Source organism: Lepisosteus oculatus, chromosome 21 (genome assembly GCF_040954835.1).
Source record: "Lepisosteus oculatus isolate fLepOcu1 chromosome 21, fLepOcu1.hap2, whole genome shotgun sequence".
NCBI lineage: Eukaryota > Metazoa > Chordata > Actinopteri > Semionotiformes > Lepisosteidae > Lepisosteus > Lepisosteus oculatus.
In genome coordinates, this window is record NC_090716.1 from 8,368,432 (window position 1) to 8,389,462 (window position 21,031).

Sequence of the window (21,031 nt, forward strand, 5' to 3'; positions counted from 1 at the left end):
ATATCAACAAAGAGCCATACACAGATAGATGGGAGTGCATAACTATGAACCACTAACTCTTTACAATACATATTCTTCTTATGTCTTCCAGATTGGAACCACTAATCAAGGTTGAATATGACAACCCTTATCCTAGTACAAGAGATAGGAACAAGTCATTCAAAGCATGTACTAGATTTATACTGCAAGCCCACTGCATCAACAACACAGCTAGAGCATCAGAAGGTGGACAGAGACAGCTCTCCCTGATATAACACTGCACGGTCACAGGCATTTTTCCAATAGTGTGCAACTGCTTCAGAAGAGCTGGTCATTGTTTGCTGACAACAGCACAGGTAGAAATCATTGGACTGTAGGTCCCAGCCCGCACTCAGATGAGGTGCTGCTACCGGTGTAGAAAAATTATACATTTTATTACATAAAGTATATCACACATCCCCTAACCCCTAGATTGTGCACCATCTAAACACAGATCTTAACCTTGTATTTTGCAAATATGTGATGATAAAGATCATTTGAAGATCAAAATGAATAAGTGGGAATTGTCCTGCATGGCAAGATGCATTACGAGTCGTATTCATCTCAAGACATACTTCATGTTATATCAAGTTGATATTTAATTTATAGTATTTGAAGCCAAAGTGTTTATTACTGTGTAATTTGCATCTTGCAATAGTCCAGCACATTCAAACTGTAAAGTGCATTTTAATTGACATACCAGTACTGGGAAAGATTATTTGTTTATCCTTTTTTTCCCCTGATAGCATTTATGAATGTAAATGAGAATTGGTAGGGAATTATAAAATAAAAGGCCCTAACTCTATATAACATTTGAAGACAATTGGCATGTTATTCCCATTCATCTATTGGATGGCAACACCGTAGGGTACAATGTTAAATTAAAACACAGCAGGTTTTTTCAGCATTGTGTGGAAAGGCTGTTAAATGCGGAAAGGTATTATTGGTCTCATAAGTCTTCATTGCAAAAGCAGGGCAGAAAATCATTGCAAATCTTTAATACTTTCGTCTGTGTCTATGTTGCTTTGCCTTTGGGGAAAAATAAATTGTTTATCTAAGGGCATAAGAAATAGATACACCAAGAGTCACTTTTGTTTTCCAGTTGCCATGGACACTAGAAAGCAGTCTTGATTCTGTGGAGTAAAACTGCATTGTTACCATATGCCACTGACCTTTTTTCTTAGTGAAGGATTTTTTTTTAATTTTCATTCATAGCTTTTTGAAGATCTCGATTTTGGCTGGGAGAGGATGACAAGATGTAATAACCAGAATGGACAGAGCAACAGGTCAAAGCCACCTGTAATAAGCCAAGTACAAGGGTGTGGATCACCTACTGTTCTCCATCTATACCTGCTGCATGGGGCCACTCTTCCCTTCCTATCATTTTTGGTATAATTTTCATGCTGACGGCACTCAGATCTTCATGTATTTTCTTCTTCCTGATACTATGTTTTCATCTTGTGTCTGCAATTCTTAGAGTAAACTCCTCCTAAAAGCACTCCCATCATTGTAAACTCAAATTTACTCGCTCAAATTTTGACTTCCTTTTTCTCCTTTGCTTTCCTTCACCTTTCTGAGCTCCTCTCTCTCTTCCTCATGACTCCATCCCCCAGTCACCCCTCTCTCTCTCTACCAAGATCTTCACTGGCCCTTGTGACCCAACCTCCCTACCTACTCCCAACACATTAGGGGCAGAGCGGTGGCTCTGTGGCTCAGGATCTGCGCCTGTGACTGGAAGGTTGCCGGTTCAAAACTGGTATTGTCTGTCACCCAGCTACTTTGCCAGTGCCGTTCCTCTTTGTCAGCGCGGTTCACCCAGAATTCTGCTGCCCCCTTTGTCTTTTCTCTGCCTTGTCTTCCTTATGCTACTCCACCATTCCAGTCCATTCACCAATTCCTGTTGTTGAACACAACCAAAACTGCGGTGTGACAGACCCCACCCATAGACAAGGCGGCTGCAGGGAACTGAAGATATAAAACAAAAAAAAACATTCACTTTAAGGTGCAGAAGGCATTATTGCAGGGTTTTAGGTGGATCTTACATATAAAAGAAGAAAATCCTGCTAAACTCTCACTGTCTCCCTAATCCCTAGCTACTAATGAGTAATTACCAAACGAGCATTATGATATATTCAGGTCTAAAGGGGTGAAAATAAAGTATTCATGAACAGGATATGTTTTCTCTTATTATACAGTTACAGTTGTTAACTGGAGTGTATTTTATTGTTATTAGGCAAATAGCTGAAAAATTCAACACAAGTACGAGCATAAAAAATTAAAAAGCCAGTGTAGATAGAAAAATACAGTATATAAAATTTAAATGCCATTAAAAAGCAATATACATAGTAAGCAAGTACTGTAGTACAGTACTGTAGGTACAGTGCAGGTACTGTAGTACTGTACTGTAGGTACAGTGTAAGTAAAAGTGGAGTATTCTATTCTTTTAAGTTTCATGCCTTCAGATCTCTTCAACTGTGTGCATTACATCTGGAGCTGAATGGATGAATGTGAAATGAACCCATCTAAATGCAATTCATTCACCTGGAATGTATACTAATAATTTATAGGACTCAATAACTTCCATCCATTTTCTAACAACTTTATCCAATACACATTCATGGGGGAGCTAAAGCCAATTCTGGCAAGAATGCAATAACCTACAGTACGAGAGGCAAATCAGTGAGAGAAAAAATGCCTAAGTGTAGTATAACACTGTTAAACTAATTAGTGAATAATACCATTTCATATTATATGTGTCCATAATTGTGTCTGTGAATATATACTGTACAATTGCTTTTTCCTGTTGCGTATATCTTTGAATGGCTGACCCAGTTATTACACAATTATTTTGTTTTCTTTGACTGCTTTGGTGATATTTTACAGTGATGGATTATCTCCTCTCTGTTAATCGTGTATGTTAAACAGAGGTGTTTTAAGTTACTGCATAACATGATTTGGGTCAATGAAGCCCCTGGGAGAGCCAAATTTTAGAAATGGCTTTGGTCATCCAGCTGTATGAGTGACACACAAACTCCTATAGTTTGGAAAGGCTGCATTTGCATTTCATTTAATCTACACACTTACATAGACCCCTACAGTAATTCAGAAATTACAGTTACCTTTGAGAACACAATGTAGAAGTAGATTCAGTTTTTGTATTTCCGTCAAGATGGAAATGATTCATATACTTTTGTTAGCTACTTTTAAAAATTAAAATACAGTACATTTGTCCTTTAAAACTGAAAACTCCAAATGCAATATCTGATCAGTGGATTGGAAAAACAATATACACTATTGTTGTACCCAGTTACTGTACAATATAAGCACCATTAGAAATCTGTTTTGTCTGATAAATTAAACACATTTTATATCCAAAGAATACTCTTTGAAGAATTATACTCTTATGCTATTATTTAAATTGATGTACACTGTTTGATGTCTCCCTTACAAAACCAATTACAGTAGAAATACTTGTACCTTTAGGAAACCTACCCTTGGAAAAATCAACTGCCTTTGAAGCCAATGGAAACTATAATGTCCTCATACAAAGGTATTGTTTGAGCCAAGGGCAAGATATGATTGTCTTTTTATGCACAGGACAGGATGTTTCAATGTGACCAAGAATAACCAAGAAAAACAGATTAAAATGCAGATTTATATTTATTGTAATTTCCAACGGAGTTCTCTTACTAGTTAGGAATTGGCGGTCTTAAAACAGAAATTGTGAATACTTTCTGAGCAGTAAAATTATGAAGATTATGTCTTATCATACTCATTATGCAAGCACTCTTTCAACAGATACTATATTTTTAGAAGTGTCCCCTATTTTCATTCCTAAATGCACCTTATTTTAATTTCCACTGGTGCCCTCAGGTCCTGTTTTTGTTGCTGAGCATGAAAGGGTAGACAATGACTTTGTTAATAACTTTCAGGATTTTGAATACTTTTATCCATGTAAATCTTCCCTTAAGATCAAAGAGAATATTTATTTTTTCATATAATTATAGTATGGAAGTGGCATTTAGGTCATATGCAGTTTAACATGAGAACCATTTAAATAACATCTATATTGAAAACTGGCATGATACTTCTTAAATACAGCAGAACAGTACACATGGGAGAATATACTATAAATGAAGTTACCAATGGTAGCTTACAATTACACATGTTGGTCTAGTAAAATGTTATTAACTTACCTATTGATTATTCATTAACTGCATACACCATCCTAGCTGATAGCTACATGTATATAGAGTGTATTGCTTGTTTCATCAACATATTGCAGAACATATACAAAACTTTAGCAGATATTCATATTGCTGAGGAAGTTCAAAGTGTTTTGCAAAAGCTGGTTATTGCTAAGGCCATTGAACGAACAGAAAATTATCAGGCTTTCCATACAAGTTACTTTAGTGTGAAAAATATTTAGTGGGAGCACCAGTAATCATTTATGAGTAAATTATCTATTTTAACAAATCTTTCCATACTTGCAAATTCCTTACATTTTGGATGATGCTTTTCAGCATTTTCAGATCCCAAAGCACTTTACATACAGTTAATCATTCACTAATGCAATGCGCCATACTTCCACTTATTCATTCACTTCTGCAATGCCCACTACTTCCACTAATTCATTCATTAGTGCAATGCCCACCTGAGGCTTCACTACACAACAGATCAGGATAAAACCTGAGAAACTGCATCACCCTTCAAATGAAAGGGCTAGATTAGGGAGGCCTGCTTGTGTAGTCCCAAGGTGGAATTCAATGGATTTCAGGGTCAGCACTCCTACTTTTACAAATAGTTCCAGATCAAGTAGTCAGGACCTCCATTTAAATGTCTCATCTGAAAGATGGCACATTCTACAGCATAGTTCCCCCTGTTGCCAAGCTAGGGTATTAGTTTGGAAATTATGAACACAGAAGGAAGAGAGGCATCTACTGTTCACCAACACAGCAACGTATGTGACGTTTTCTTTAGAGGTTACCTACAGTATCCTAATGCTGACCTGCCCAAATGTTAGTGATTGGTGAGCTCAGAAGAGAATGATAACACACCTGCAATTTGAACCCACAATCCTCTAGTTACAGTACATGCATTTCACAGCATAAAGGCCAACAGTGTCAGTGTAGTGTATCAACACAGGGACCAGGAAGTTTTGCCCAGAATGTGTAGATTAGTTTCCATAGTGTGCAACAGAATGCATATTTATATTTATACATATTTATAATTATTTCCATTAATGTATGCACACCCCCAAAGGACTGACCACAAACAATGTCAGCTATGCACTTTACGGTTATGTGTTGTAGATTTTAGATCTTAGATTTTTGCTTTAAAATGTGGTCTACTCTATAGCTTTGCCTTAAGGGATCTATCATACACCTTCTGGAGAATACATTTATGTAAGAGTCTGCCTCATCATTTATTTATCCTAATTTATCTTAAATGCCTAAAGGCATCGTTGAACAAATAAATGTAAGTATTACAGACATCCATAAGATAACTGGGTATTTTTTTCAGACCAAGGGGTTTTCATTTATTTTTTTCCAAAAGTAACCTTAATGTCTGATGTTCCACTTTACCCAAGATGGAAAAACAGGTTTTAAAAGATATGACAGCAGATGGTAAGAGCACATATCTTCATTACTTCACTCCAATTCATGTCTTATTTCATTATAACTGCATGTTATGTCACACGGAAGACTAAACCTTCATTTAAAAGTAAGAAAAAACTTTGAACATGTTAACATAATAAATGTTAATAAAAATAACATGAATGTTTTATGATCTGAAAATAATACTACGGGTAATACAAAAACATATATACTGTACTGAGATGCAATTATGCTAAATTATTGTAATTTGCATAATTTGTGAGCTTTTTTGTATAGTTCAGAAGGCCAATATGAAGTCAAGGGAATTGTTTCATTTGTGGTGTCCTGGTTAGTGTTTGCTTTAATAATCCTGTTTATGTGCCTTTTAAAAATCAAGTGAGGGAAAGCAAAACCACATAATCCTGAAAGATGTCCATCACTAAAGGAGCAACTATTCAGTAAGACATTGGCAAATACAGAAAGTGGAAGTTGACCACTTGCCATCATGGATCTAAAACAAAAACTAAGAAAATGTTGTATATTTACTAATTAATAAAAACTATGGAGTGTTATGAATTTATGTAGCTTGTTTTTGTTAATATTATTATTAAGTGAAGTGACAGCAGCAGAGGCAACATTAGTAGAAGTGCTGTGATATCATTAATCATTGTATCAAGTCTGGTACAACGAGTACGTTTTATTTTCCTACAGTCTGGAACCAAGGGGTTTATTTTGAAATCTGCCTTCATAAGTAATTATTTTACCATTTTAAGCGTCAGTGAGTACCGCATTATAATTAAGTTCAGAGAAGCAGCATTTGGATCACTGCGGTGCCATAAAGCAAAGAAAGGACGGGGGGTAACCAAAAGCTTCCAGTAATTAGTTGATCAGTTTCAACCGAGGCAGCTTGGAAATCCCAGGGCGCTCACATTGAGCAAGAAGTCATAGAAGAAGCCTGGAGTTCATTCAGACTCCAAGCGAGCGCGGCAGTTCAGCACCATTACTTGTGAACAGCGCACTGGTGATTTTCTAGGTGTTTTACATGTGAATTCAACCAGTGTCATTTTTTCCTACTTCTTTTCTTAGAAAAGCGGATTGTAATTTTGGGATTGTCTATTTTGTCTATTTAAACAATTCCTCTGAAAAAAAAAACTGCCAAAAAAAAAAAGACTTAACCTCCCTTGCTCTACAAGGTTTTAACCGTGTACCCGATCTTCGCCTACAAGGATTAGCTGGGCTGTTACAAAGTGTGCTTCAGACTGAGCAGATGCGCTGAGTATTGTGGATCCGTGTCTCTAAGGCGGTCGGAGTGGTGTGGTGCTGCCTAAGAGCCCCTCCATTCAGAAGGATGCTGGTGGGAAATGCCTGGCGACAGAGAGGACGAGATTTGTCAAAAGGCACTGGAACTCTTGTCGGATCTCTGCTCTAAAGGCGAAGTGCAAAACGAAAACTGCTTGGATTTCATCTATTATTTCCGCGATCTTGCCAGACCAAGATACACAGATTCAGGTAATGCTTTCATTGTCACGTCAGAGACTCTGCTCCGGGATCAATAGTCTCTCCTTGAATGTTATACTTTGCATTAGTTCCGCACCCTTTTTCTATTTGTAGAATTTTAGCAGAAATGTGCCAGAAACGAAAGCACCTTTTGCTTTTTTTCCCCACTTTGCACAGAATTTTCATTCACAACTTTGCAGCGTGTGAATGGCGCTACGGTACTCCACCCACCAGGCGCAAAAAGGCACCAGGATTAATCTAGGTACCTCCTTGCTTTCCCGAGCTAAGAACTAGAATAGAGAAGCCAGAGTTTAAATAAATGGCATGGGTGTTCTTTCGGAGAAAAAGCCAATCAAATACAATAAATACGAATAACTTGTTGCAGCAACTATAATATACGCACTTTGTTTTCGCTGTCTTTCTTCGTTTAAATTAAGCAGACGTGAGTATGGGGACTGAACTGTAATTTTCTGTTTTCTCTTTATTTGGCGGTGATCGGCTAGGAATTAGTAAATCGTCTAGTTTTAGACGCAAGGAAGAACTCAATATTAACAACCCATCTTAAGAGACAGAAGAAAAAAGTGCCCCACCCAATCTTAAGAGCTGTGCTAAAACACATTAAGATCTACTGTAAGTGCAGCCCGTATATGATGAAAAATTATTTTAAGAGATGAATCCATAAATGATGTCCTAATTAAGCAGCAAAAAAATTCAGAACAGAACAGAAATTCAGATTTACACTGTATGCTAGTTATTTCCGTTCTGTGCGGATATTTCTATATAAAATGAATATGCAAAACATACTTAGGGAATTCATTTTCAAAAGATACAGATACACAGACTTTTTTAAATCATGTACAGTAGTTTATTTCAGTGAGAGGTACAATAAGCATAAATTGGTCAACGTGTATTTTATTGTTTTGCATTTATTTAACACTACCAGCAAGAGAACTGGGTTTACATATTCTAAGTAAGCGGCCAATTATAGCAGTTTGATTACAAAAATGTATGAAACCATGTGTTACAAATATAATAAAACATACATGATCCCATACAAGTTCATAGTTATTTCCCTAAAGGCACAGTGACCTATTTACTGCCTGGATGTGCAGGCATTTTTTTCTGTATTTTATTTCAGCAGAGTAACTAGATTTTTATGCAGTTCTGAAAATGTCCAACATTAGCTCATAATGGGAATATTTAATATTTCGGGTTCTCAGTGTTTTGAAGTATATATTGATCTCCCCTTCCCAAAATTTTACGAAAGGTATGCGAAACTCTACAGAGATATAATACAGTCTAATAGTGACCTACTGTATAATTGAGAGAACACCTGTTTTTCTAGAAGTGGAACCATACACAGAATGGAAGCCTATCTTTTGTCTTATGAAAGGGCAATACCACACTTACACATTACAGTATGTGAAGGAGCCCAATATGGCACATAATTTGCATGAAGGACTTCAGGAAACATGGTTTTAGTAGGAATGTTTTCCTGGATTAGTTGAGCATCATTCATGCAGTCTAGTTTGCACTAGACAGGCCATGTCAACTAGTTCCCCATCTTCCATAATGACAAAATCTGCAACATACGTCAAGGTGGTTCTAGTGGGTTACAATACAGTAAACAGCCTCACCAAATCCAGGCATTGCCATGATCTGGTCATGGCACACTGTGTGAACTCCTTTGACCACATCCGGGCTGTTCTTAACCACACCAGTGAAAGCATATTAGTGAACCACTTCCTTGGACTTAATAGAGATTCAGTGTCAGGAATTGGTTGCACTTTTGTACACCATTCACTATATAACTAATCATCCGTTGTTGGCTTCCATTAAGCTAAACATGGCACCACAGAATATGGAAGGCTCTCAGAATTTGACAGTGCTGTACATCATTCCAGACATGAATATCTATAAATGTTTAGACATGTTTATAAACAGAAGTTTGATATAATTTACAGGATATTAATTCATAAGCGGAAATATACAGCAAATGCTTTTCTTGTTTAATCCCTATTAGCTAACAGGAGTCTGTTTTTCAAAAGAAAAATGAAATTATTTTTTAATGTCTGTTTTTTAGAGGAATCAGAGTTCTTGGTTAAACATGACATATCTAATAAAACATCAAAACTTAGAATTGCATAACAGAAGGCAAAAAATACAAAATATTACAGCTAATTATTTCAAGTCGTTCTAATTAGACAAACCATTGCAAGCTGTTACTAAATATTATTTATAGAAACATACAATCTGTTTAGGTTATGTTCCATTTGGCACAAGAATAAAATTATTAGAATGGAAAAAAAATTATAAAGAGTATTTTTAATTAACATGTTCTGTTGACTTGCTGTGTAGAAGAACATTGCATTTTTTCTTTAGGAATTCAATAAATTTTACAGCAGATGTACTGTAGGTTCAGCAAGCTTTTCTAGTTCATACAGCCTTTTCATCTCTGTGACACAAGAAGCCTCAATTTTGACAGTGGTATTTTCCCCCCCTAGAACACTGTCATAACTCCTTTTACAACACCTACCACAACAGTATTACTCTAGATAATTGCCCACCCCTACTGGATTCCACACAGTAAGACATAAATGAAAGGCTTTTTGTTTTCTTGCCAATTTATGAAGCAGTCGAGCCTCCTGCTTGGCAGTTTTGAGTGTGATAATAAGGTTTTTGGAGAGGCAGATGTTATGGTCCATTGGAGGTGTGCTGGGGTTAAGATTCCCCGCCTCCACAGTCAATGTATTAATAACCTTTCTTTGATGCTCACACAGTTTGTGAGTAGTAAGGAGTTTTTACAAGCTATTACTTAGCTTGATAGTTCTAACTGTGAGTTTCAAAATGCAAAAGCTTCAGATCTTTTTTACAGAAATACTGGCAGGGCTAATGCTACCATAGCTCAAAATCCAATGATTTATTAAACTGCAGCTACTGTACATACTGTATCTGTCCTCACCTTTTATTTGTTGAATTTTAAATCAAAATGTTGTGGAAGACGGTGTGCTCCCAAGAGGCTCAGCCAGTATAAGCAAGAGCATGGAGAGAGCAGGCTTAGACCTGTATTCCTGATACCTGTGGTTTGTACTTGCTCTGGAATTAGATGGCTTTCAGCAGGATTCCTCAAGTGGCTGAGCAGCCCTGGCTTGAATGGACTAGACCTGGTCAGTATTTCCCCAGCCTGCAAAGTGACAGACTACTGGGACCTGCAATTTGTTTACAAGCTTGACGTGGCTTCACTGACGCTGGTGAGAGACTTGACATCCCCAATCAGTGCTAACTCTACCATAAGGAACTGTGGAGCTTACAGTACATCAGAAAATGAATGGCTCCGACAAGCGGGTATTAGATCAGAGTGTGTTTTCTCCCGTGTGCAGTCCAAGTTGATTAATAACTGTCAATTAATTATTAAAAAAATAACTGGAGATTCAGGAATTGAAAATATAAACACCAGTAGAAAAATATTTATAATGTATTCATCTGAATTATTCCCTAGAAGTAATTAAAGTGAAAAGTCAATCTTTTTTATATCTGAATGGAATAAGATTATAGAGAAACTATGGGGTGGATATAAAAGGTTTTTAAAAAACAAAATTTGAAATTGTGAAACTTTATGCCCTCATGAGGATCCTTGGGAATAAAACTGAGAAGAAGTAGGTCAGTCTGTAATGGGCAGTTAACACAATCTCTGAAACAATAGAATTCTCTTTTAGAAGCTCTGCTAAATTATGAATTCATCCCAAAAGAGGTATTCAGTTTGTATTCTTCTAAACAAGTTAAACCCCCTCATGTGCAAGTCTTTTTAAAAACACAAAAATAATACCAGTCAGACTATACTGAAAAAATACCATACTTACTGTAAATTGCTATTTTAACCCAGAAATGATATTTATAATGTGGTTAATACTGCATATTGCATACAATAAATTGAAGCAGCATTTGGAATTGTATGTTTAGTTTGAAAAATGTAATGTCAGATGTAAAAAGCACTACTCCAAAGCAACAAAAAAATGTAGGCCTTTTCATGTTACAGAAGCTTTAATCATGACAGCTTGTTCTAAAATAATTACATTTCACCAGTTACTGTAATTAGGACATTGGAAGATTAAAGGTATACTCCATGTAGAGCAGAAGGCGGCCTACAGAGCCTTTAAGACAGCACAACAGTATGATTTTTTTGCCATTAATATTTAGCTTTGTTCACTTCAGATTCTTGCAGGAAATATTTACCAACACAATGCATCTTATAATGAAGAGCATGGTTCAATAAAAGCCATGATACACAATAGAAGTGTCAAGCGGTCGAAAATGTCTGGAAAGTATGTCATCTATTGCAGTTCGTTTGGCTGCTGTTGCTGTATCTAGAGAGCAGCACATTTCATATCCTATGGGATCACTGGGATTTCAGTCACTGTAATCATTAGAATATATTTGATTTTTTTCATTTCTTATGTGTAATCCTTTGAATTTATATGGTTGAACAATTTGCTATGAAAAGAGAACATACTGTATTAAACCATTTCATCACCTGAGTAATTTCCCCTGAAACATAGGCAAATACAGAAAAAAACAATGTGGCCACGATTTATTTAATATAAACCAAGACAAACACTGGCTGAAGAACAATAGTTTTTGTTTACATTACTTAATTAAAAAAGGTTTGTGTGTGTAAATGCCAGATGGAAGGACTGACAAGACCATTCTTGTAAGACACCTGCTTTACTTAAACTTATTATTTTATTGAAAATAAATCATTGGAACAATGTTAGTACAAACAATGGTGATTCTAAAGGTAATTTTTCTTTTACTGTACATCAAAACGTTTAATGCAGTATCCCTTGCAGTTCAGTTTTAAAGCTTGTCATTGTTCATCATTACCATTTGCTACAGTACAAAATTTGTAGAACAGTTGTACAGTAGGTTGAATTACTCACTTTGAGGATTAATCTATACAGGTAATGAGATATATACTTTAGGATTAACATAAAAGCATTGTTCTGTGTAATTAAATTGTATATACAAATATAAATAAACATGAGAACATTTGTGATATATGTATGTTGTATATTGTATATTGTCAGCCATAACGTGCTAATGGCTGGGAATTTTAAATTTGTGCAGTACTGAAATAAATGCTGCCCATAGTGTGGGAAACAAACTCACTGTAGAAGGACTAAGATATCAAGTGCACCGAAATCACAGCATCATGTGCCTGAGGGGGCTTTATTATGTATAGAAATATCCATACAGATATGTCTGCTCTGTAGAAACAAAACTTTATATTAAGGAAAACTGTGAATTGCACTCACTTATCATAGAGGAAAAACAGCGCAAAGATTGTGACCACAAAGTGCTTCCAGACACTCATCATTTTACTGCACTTCTCCTATATGACTGATCTGATTTATGACAAAGCACCATGATTCATTGAGACATTATATGTTGTTGCACATAGTTAATATCCTGCAAAGTAAAACCATTGTGGTCAATACAGAAAACGAATCTTCCAGAATGCTTGCTTAGAGTGTTGTCTTCAATGTCAGTGGTATAAAATATTGAATTCCTCTCTGAGGCCTTTAAAGTGAGTGAGCTCCTCTCCAAGGAGCCTCAAAGTGCTGTTCAGAGTGGAGTGATTACAGAGTCCAAGTCTCAGGCAATTGCACCTTCAGGCTAGACATTAGGAATGTGATGGGGAGAAGATAGAACAAGACTCCACAAGACTAGAGCTGGATCTACTAACATTTATTGTACATTCTGTATTCTCCAAGATTTTTCAAGATCCCATGGTAATTTATAGAGGAAATAAAATTTTAGTTGCATTCCATAAAGAGGATAAAACAATTTGCAAAAGATTGGCTCATCTACCATAATCCTTAATTTAACAATTGAGAGCATTCCTGACAGGTATTAATCGCCGATAATGCTACATTGTGGTAATTTGTTCAAACTTGTCCTGTAAATGAATGCACATATGTACAGTTTGTTTCAGTTTGTTTCAGGGTGTTATGTTCAATTGCACATTGCAGTTTTGTTCGAGTACCTGCTACAAGGTATCAATTGATCAACAGTTTCTGGTGCACAACCTAGCACATGTGCTGAAACTTTTCTAATACCAGTGGAATCTATGCTCATCTACAGAAATATCTCAATGGTAATTGCATAGTCATTATTCTGTGCATCCAGGGGAAAATGTTGGAAGAAGACAGCGTTTTGAGGGTGATAACTTCCTTCAGAAGTCAGTTAAGATATTCATAGCTTTTCTACACACAGTGAAGCAGCCACAAAAATATTATGTGCCGGCTCAGAATGCATTTATTGGATTGCCGTTACTTTCAGCTCTTACTATATACTTATCTTTTGTGCGGTAGAAAATTGCTTCCTCGGGCTCATTTTGCTGCAATTTCTGCTTGCATGATACGAATGTGATGTTGAGCTTTGCGCTGTTTTATAATCAGTGAAAGTTTCTAGTTATCCATCCATCTATACATTCAACCTAGATATCATGAAAGAGCAGCTCACGTTTGTTTTAAAGTGTATTGTCTTCCTATGGATATTCAATCCATTTCTATTTTAAGCCTTTACCTTTGTCATTATCTTTTGTATGCTATACCCAAATGCAAATTGCCCTTAGCTAGAACATTACTCTCTTTGCATCTGATTTATCAAAGATTTGTATAAATTGGTAATCTCTTTTAAGAAGTTGTTTTGGTTTGTAATGACTTTACAGTGCTTTTTTGTAGCATATACATTGCTAAAGAACCTACTGCATAAGCAATGCAAGATAAAGAATAAACAGTGTGCTCAAAGTTAAAATTGTATGGCCAGTCATAAACTGAGTGTATGTGCTCAAGAATGATTAGCATATATTTTAAGAGAAAGAAGCTGAAACAATACAAGCTGGATACTGATCACTTTTTAAACAGGATTGAAGAGGCTAGCCTAAAATTTGGAAGTCAAATGTCATAAGTTAAATTGTGAAGATAGCCTCTGTAATCATCTTAGCTAGTTGAAAACATCGGATTAAATTAATCCTTACTAATTGTTGCCAATAACTAGGGGGTAAATACTATATTGCAGATTATTTGTGTAAACTCCATGAACAAACTGCAGTTCTGAGTTAAGAGAACCTAGAAAGAATTGCCCTTATGCCTGGATAATACACACTCTGCCAAGAGAATCACTGTAGATATAGCAAACATACTATGACATTCCTCAAAAACTGTAAAACAACAACAATGGTTCAATCTCTAATCTTATGATGCTGTTTTCTTCCTCTGCTACTGTTCTTTCCAAACTCATTCTTTCATCTTAATTTTTGGCTCACTGTATATTTCATCCTTTCTACATCAGCTATGTCTGGCCTTTTTTTGAAGATCGATTCTAACCAAGTACAAAGAGAGACATGTTTAATCATGCTGCTGCCTTTAGCATTGGCAGTTTGGCTCTTTTCTTGCTCTATATTTAGCGTTATCTTCAAAGTGAGATGGAGCAACTTCAACTGGTGAGTTAAAGCACCATGTTAACTATTACTATTACCATGAAAGGCTTTTAACTCAAAGTTTGCAGAGCTCAACAATTACAGTGTGTTGTGTCTTCTACAATTATACCATGGTTAGAATACAACTCGGTGAAAGGCAAGATAATTAATTTCTTGAGGTAATCACATTTTAAGCAGGACAAGAGATTTAGATACTCTACTTTTCAAGTATTCGATTATCTGAAATACAGAAGAAAAACTGTTAGTGTTTTATTTTTTACCCAAGAAAAGGTTCTCTCTATATATGTATGTACATAAATAGTATATAGAAGTGCTCTCTCAGACCTAAGAAATGGTAAATCACACTAGCATATTTCTTGGGCAGAAAGTGAATAAAGAGACACTTGGTACAGAATACAAACGTATCCAGACAGTCAAAACTGCAGTATATGATAAAAAAACAAAGTTAATGGCTTCCTAGTTAAAATGTGGCTGTCATACTTACAGTATAGCCAGTGCCATATTTCTGTCTTCTAATGAAACAACCTAAATGTCTGGTAACCACATAGTTTAATTCAAAGGGAATATTTCATTTCATGGGTAGGGCCAAAACACAATATTTTATGATAATCAAAGGGATTGGCTGGCTTTCCGTTTAAATATGAATTGAAACATTTTCCTGCCCTACAACAACGCTCTCAGAGCATCATCACAGATGCTTCATCCAAAATGTTCCATTATCAGCAAGCATCCAATTCCAAGACTTGAGAAATATCAGAACAGTGACCTGTTTAAAAGTTTTTTTTTTATATGCTCCTTTACCATGATAATTTTCATCTGTGTCACATAGTGGTGAAGTGTAATGCTTTTTGATTATCCTTATTAAAAAACACCCATAATGTACAGTACTTCACTTGGGTTTCCTGGTTAAAGTCATATAGAGCTGTGAGATATCATGAAACATTCTGTCACAGCACCATGTGCGTAAGAGCAGTACATTTGATGACATTGTGTTTAAAATGATACATGGTAGACTTTAAACTATTTTCTTCTATTAACTTAGTAAAATAAAACATTTTGACAGAAATAAATCCCCTTTTAATAACATTTCTAATTTTCTAAATGACATTGTCTTAAAAGCAGAATCTTTGCTCAACATTTGTTTAGAACCTGCTTCAAGCCTTCAGTGAAATTAATGAAAACCATAGTTATCACTTGAGAGAATAAAACGTCTTGCAAACAGAACATTCTGGAATATCCTCTTATCTTGTATCAATAAAACAGCTGTCAAAATAAGGCTGTTCATGGGCTATTTGCTCAATATGATGTGATTATAATGGTCTTTATCAATGGTAACTTATAAGATTTAAAATCTCTAGTCACTGACTAGAGAATATATTGTATCCATATTTCATATTTAGTTCTTTCACAAACATATTTATTTTCAAACAAAGCAAGAGTCTAGTATTGTATATTTGGCTGATATTACCTCCACGGGTCTAAAAGTCTACTGAGTCAATCATTAAACTTAACATATTAACACCAACTACTCCACTTCCTTATTGCTACTAATCCTGTGCTGTTTACTATAGCTTTTATTTCATGTTAATATTTAAGGTTTTACAACATAGTGGTCATTAGCCCATCAAAGAACCAACATCTAATTTCCGTGCCAGACTGAGTAATGAATACAACTATTTTCTGATTGAAAGAAATTATGTTGTACTCTAAAAACAATAAAGCAGGCAGGACAGAGTGCAAACTAAATCACACTAAATGAAGGTTCTTACACATTCTTAATAAAAAATAAAACCACCAGAAAAGCCACCATTTTAAATGGTGCAATCGTGCAATTCTTTTCTTTTTCACCAGTTATATACTCCAAGCTGGTTTGCCTAAAGCTGCTATAAAGAAAGGTAACTTGGGGGGCTTTTTTCAGGCAAGGATGTCTTGACTTCTGGTGCAGTAAGAACTCGCGACACCTACTAGGACCCCAGAGCACTCCTCCAGTTGGTGCTAACTCTCCTGTGAAGGTGCTGTGGAGCCTCATGTAAAAGAAGGGCTTATCACAAGACCACATCTGTGGGTCCTCATTATCACAACAACAGGTGTAGGAGTCCTAAAGCAAAGATATGAGCAAACAGCAAATCCAGGCTAAATGGATACTGAAAATAATAATGTGGCATTTCCACATAAAAAAAACATTGTCAAGAGCTTGCACAAAGTACTTTCCTCCAGTTTTACCAACCCTATTCAAAGACTGTGTGATTAACTATGAGCTACCAACGTGATTTGCTTCTGAATTGCTAAGTGGTATAGTGTCAAGGTTATCCAGAACACAATTTATTTTTTTTTCTTATATGAAATAGTTGCTTTCTATATTCATTTCTACATACTTTTCATCTTAAGCAATGTATTTTAAACAAAAAAAAAAGTTGTGTTGAAGTGCCACTGTTCATCAGGGACTGGCTCTTTTATTACAAGGAATCAAAAAGCATGAGGGTGAGTGAGTGAGCTCTTCTCGTTTTTAACCAATCTCGTGTTCTCACGTGGTATGGGAGCCGTTCCCTATGCTATGCCAGAATATCAAGACACTTTACAGTCACCTGGCAATGCAGACATGCTGGTTGCTACATTATATATCATCTTGGTTTGGCTGAATTCAGAGCCACTACCTGCTACGTCCACTGATTCTGAATTTCCATCCCACTTAACATGCAACACTAGAGTCTTTCCAAACCAAACTGAAAACTTGTCTTTTAAGTTTTGCTTTGGTATAACGCAAGGTTCTCAGACTCAATTCGGGGAGTGGCTAATGTCTTCCGAGATTTGTTCCACCCCAGCTCTCCGTTACATTGTTGATCTAATTATTTAATTAACTGCATTATGGGAGTACATCTATCCAGGCTCGGAGGTGTTTTAAAGATAGCTGTCCCTTTAATGAAGTGAATGTTTTGAGTAATCAATTGGAAAAGACCTAAAGAAAATTCCATATATTCCTTACTAAGAAAATGACTAGATTAGATGTTGATTTGATTACTCGGGTTGCAACATGAGCCAGAAGACACTTGACGCCTCAGGAGCAGAGTTGACCTCCCTGGTGAAAAGCCTTTTAACTGGACTTATAGTTGATTATACTTTGTTTTTTAAAAAAAATAACACTGGAAGGAGAGCGGTGTGTGAATAGCACCAAAGGAGAGGGTGTCAAAGAGCCCTTCTAATTTCCCTGTTTTTTAATGCTTTTATCCAGCATCCAAGCTTTTAAATGAAACATACTGTAATTAAATGGCATTAGATCTTGAGATCTGACCTACCACGGAAAAAGTTACAATTTTTTCTCATGTAGGGAAGATGGACAGTATGTGTCAATTAGAGCATATCTGAGATGAGCCCATTTGAACCACAGAAGGAATGTAAAATTCAAGTTTTTGAAGAACTCTGTAAAACTTTCCTAAAAGGACATACTCCAGACTTCAAGCATTTCTTGGTAATGTGTGCATAAACAAACATGAAAAATTAATCTTTAACAAATCATACTTAACCCACATATAATAGTTTTCAGAATACTAGTGTACAGTATGTCAGCATTATTAAGCTATTAAGCAAAGTAATTTATGTTTACCAAACAATTAACAGGCTACTGAAATGCATCTGAAAGATTTATTCAAACAAAATAACATCCAGAATAAATGAAATGAAATTGAGCATTCATTTTTTTTTAATTTCAGTTAACATGACTAATCAGCTAATTTTTCTTCTGTAATGATGAGAAGCCAGATGACTCTAAATGGCTAATTCCTCTACATTTTTAGTTTATCACTGTAAGTAATTATTGTAATTTGTTATTTCAACACAGAGCAGGGTAGGGTGGGGTAGGCTGATTTCTTAATTTCCCAGTGTCTTACTTACTGCATGCACGGACATTAATCCTGAAAACATAAATCTATTTTATCTCACAAAAACACTCTTGTTCACAAAACAAAATGGAAATACTATGTACAGTAGCCATAAATAGCTTGTAAATACATTGTGACTTAATGTGCATTTATATAAGAAATGTTGCCTTATTTCCTGTCTAATTAGATTAAAAATTCAGAGACTATAAAACATTAACTGTATTGCATTTTAGTACAGAAACAAACAGCTATGTTCTTCATACATAGCTGTTTGTACTTCATGAAGAACAGGGAAATCATATGATTAATCCATACATACATTACTGTATGATTTAAAGTGCATTTCATATTTTTCTAGGAATTTCAATTGTATTACCAAAATACAATTAACATGTTATTTTTTTATCATTTACCATGTTAATAATATGTACATTACCACATACATATTATTAAGATACATTCATACAGACTGCACAGATTTATATGTTAATGAAATGTAAGATATGGAAAACATTAAACATTTTGTAAATAAGACTTTTGCCTCTTAGAAAGATGTGGAGGCCAGTTTTAATCTTTTTACACACCTTTACATAATTATGTGCGGTACAGCTGGGTCTCACTCCAGTGAATAATGTGTGTAATATCTGTGCTAATTTAGACAAATAATGGTTTCTATTAAATGTGATGTCCAGCTGAATCACATTTTGCAAATGTATTCACTTATATCAGTTCATTGCTCAAGGTAAATCCCTTTATATACAGTATTGAGAGATTGAGAGATTTACTAATGCACATAGCAATTACCAACCCATATATTGGTTGATGCTTTTACATATATATCAATAATCAGTACATGAAATTAGGATTATAAGGCAACCGCTGTAAATTCTAAATATCTGGATCTTTGTTCAAGCCGCACAGTTTTGGTTTCTGGTAAGGATATAAAAATAGATTATACATATCAATTTAGTCAAAATTCTGAAATTATTTATACAAGTTACTACACATGGAAACCATAATAATATAGAGTAGTTGATAAACATACATAGTAATGTCCTTTATGTGTGATAAATTTGACAGAGGTTTTATTTACAAAAACGTTAGCACTATACATTTCATACTGTACGATCCACAAAAAACAGGGGAAATGTTCTCACAGTACCTTTCAGGAAATACTGTATTTCCCAGTGTTCGTTTATTTATGATATAGAATTGTACATTTAGAAATTTCCCAAGACACACTTTTACAGTACTTTTACAGTGATTTTTGAACATTTTTAAAATGCAGTTTCCTTAAAGTTAAATGTTTGCTGCATTTTCGTATCTACAACTGGGGGCTTATTTAACATTGTGAAGATACTAATAATTTAAATACTGCTAGAGGGAATGAAATTCTATGGGTTGATCTTAATATTCAGAGGTCATACTGCTGTTTTACACCAGCAAGCATGAAACTAGACAAAGAGTTGTAAGCATTCAAAACCTTCTTAATCTTCAAGTAGCATAATAATTATTTAGTTTTACTTTACTATTTGTCTTTTGCAAAACACTGTTGAAAAAGGCATGTATGTATACAGTGTGATTAGTAGGTGGTTGTATCATCTACATTTTAATCAGTGTAAAAATAATGTTTTTATTTTTTTAATTAGAATGTGATGCCAACAGAAAGATTTGTGTACAGTAAATTCATGAAACTTGCAAAAATATTTTATTCTGAATTCTTTTTGTTTGAAAATACTTAATAAATTCTGATTGAAGAACACGGGAATAACTTCTGGATATCCTATGTAGTTCCCTAGAGTTCTACAGTACTTCATTTTGAATCTGGTCATCTGGTATCTGGTAAAAGTGTTACTACTTGATCATTTTTAAATACAATGAATATGTCATCAGCTACAGTACGTATGTCTTCCAAGAGAGAGACCTGCACTGTTACAACATCTCAAAATAGTCCAACACAAGAAATGTTGTGGGAATGCTGTCTATATATACAGTAAGTACAGTACACTCATTAGGCATCATGTATTACACATCAGGCAAAAAGTGTGACCAGTTCACAGTTAAATCATTCTAGCGGTGTATATTCCTTCTGGCTTTATTCAATACTCATACTAACACGATATTCTAGGTATGTTGCAAGAGCCAGTGCCTAAGTTTGCATTTATCTAGATCAGTCTGCTCTTTATCTACTGCAATATAACAAATACACATTCTCTCATTCTCTCAAATACATACTTCTCATTTTAAAGTATCTGAAAGCCTATTGATAAGACACCTATTCTGGTAGTTCTTGCCAGACAACTAAATTACCTAAATTACCTATTTTGCCAGTCATGACATCATGCTGTACACCTTTGCGCAAAACCCGAAAGAAGTGTAAATGGACCAGTAGTTGGCAATCTTCCCTCTGGACCAGAACATTTTGGACCACCGCCAAAGCATGGAGACCTGGGACACTATGCTTGCCCAGAAGCCATTCTTCAGCTAAAAGTTAAAACCTCATTTTGACATCATTAAAGATCTTAGGGCATTGTCAAAACTCA

General features: G+C 35.3%; 1 protein-coding gene across 2 annotated transcripts in view; it reads left to right on the forward strand.

Moving 5' to 3' along the window:
• The first annotated feature begins 6,445 nt into the window (after positions 1–6,445).
• Positions 6,446–21,031, forward strand: part of syt9b (synaptotagmin IXb) — a 36,324-nt gene continuing 21,738 nt past the window's right edge. The window contains exon 1 of one of the 2 annotated variants that reach the window (XR_001477258.2): positions 6,446–7,124. Coding sequence is in view for 1 of the 2 variants with exons in the window: in XM_006642511.3 (XP_006642574.1) it covers positions 6,977–7,124 (148 nt within the window). In the remaining variant the exon portion in view is untranslated. The remainder of the gene's footprint in view (positions 7,125–21,031) is intronic. The other variant, XM_006642511.3, reaches the window with a different exon arrangement.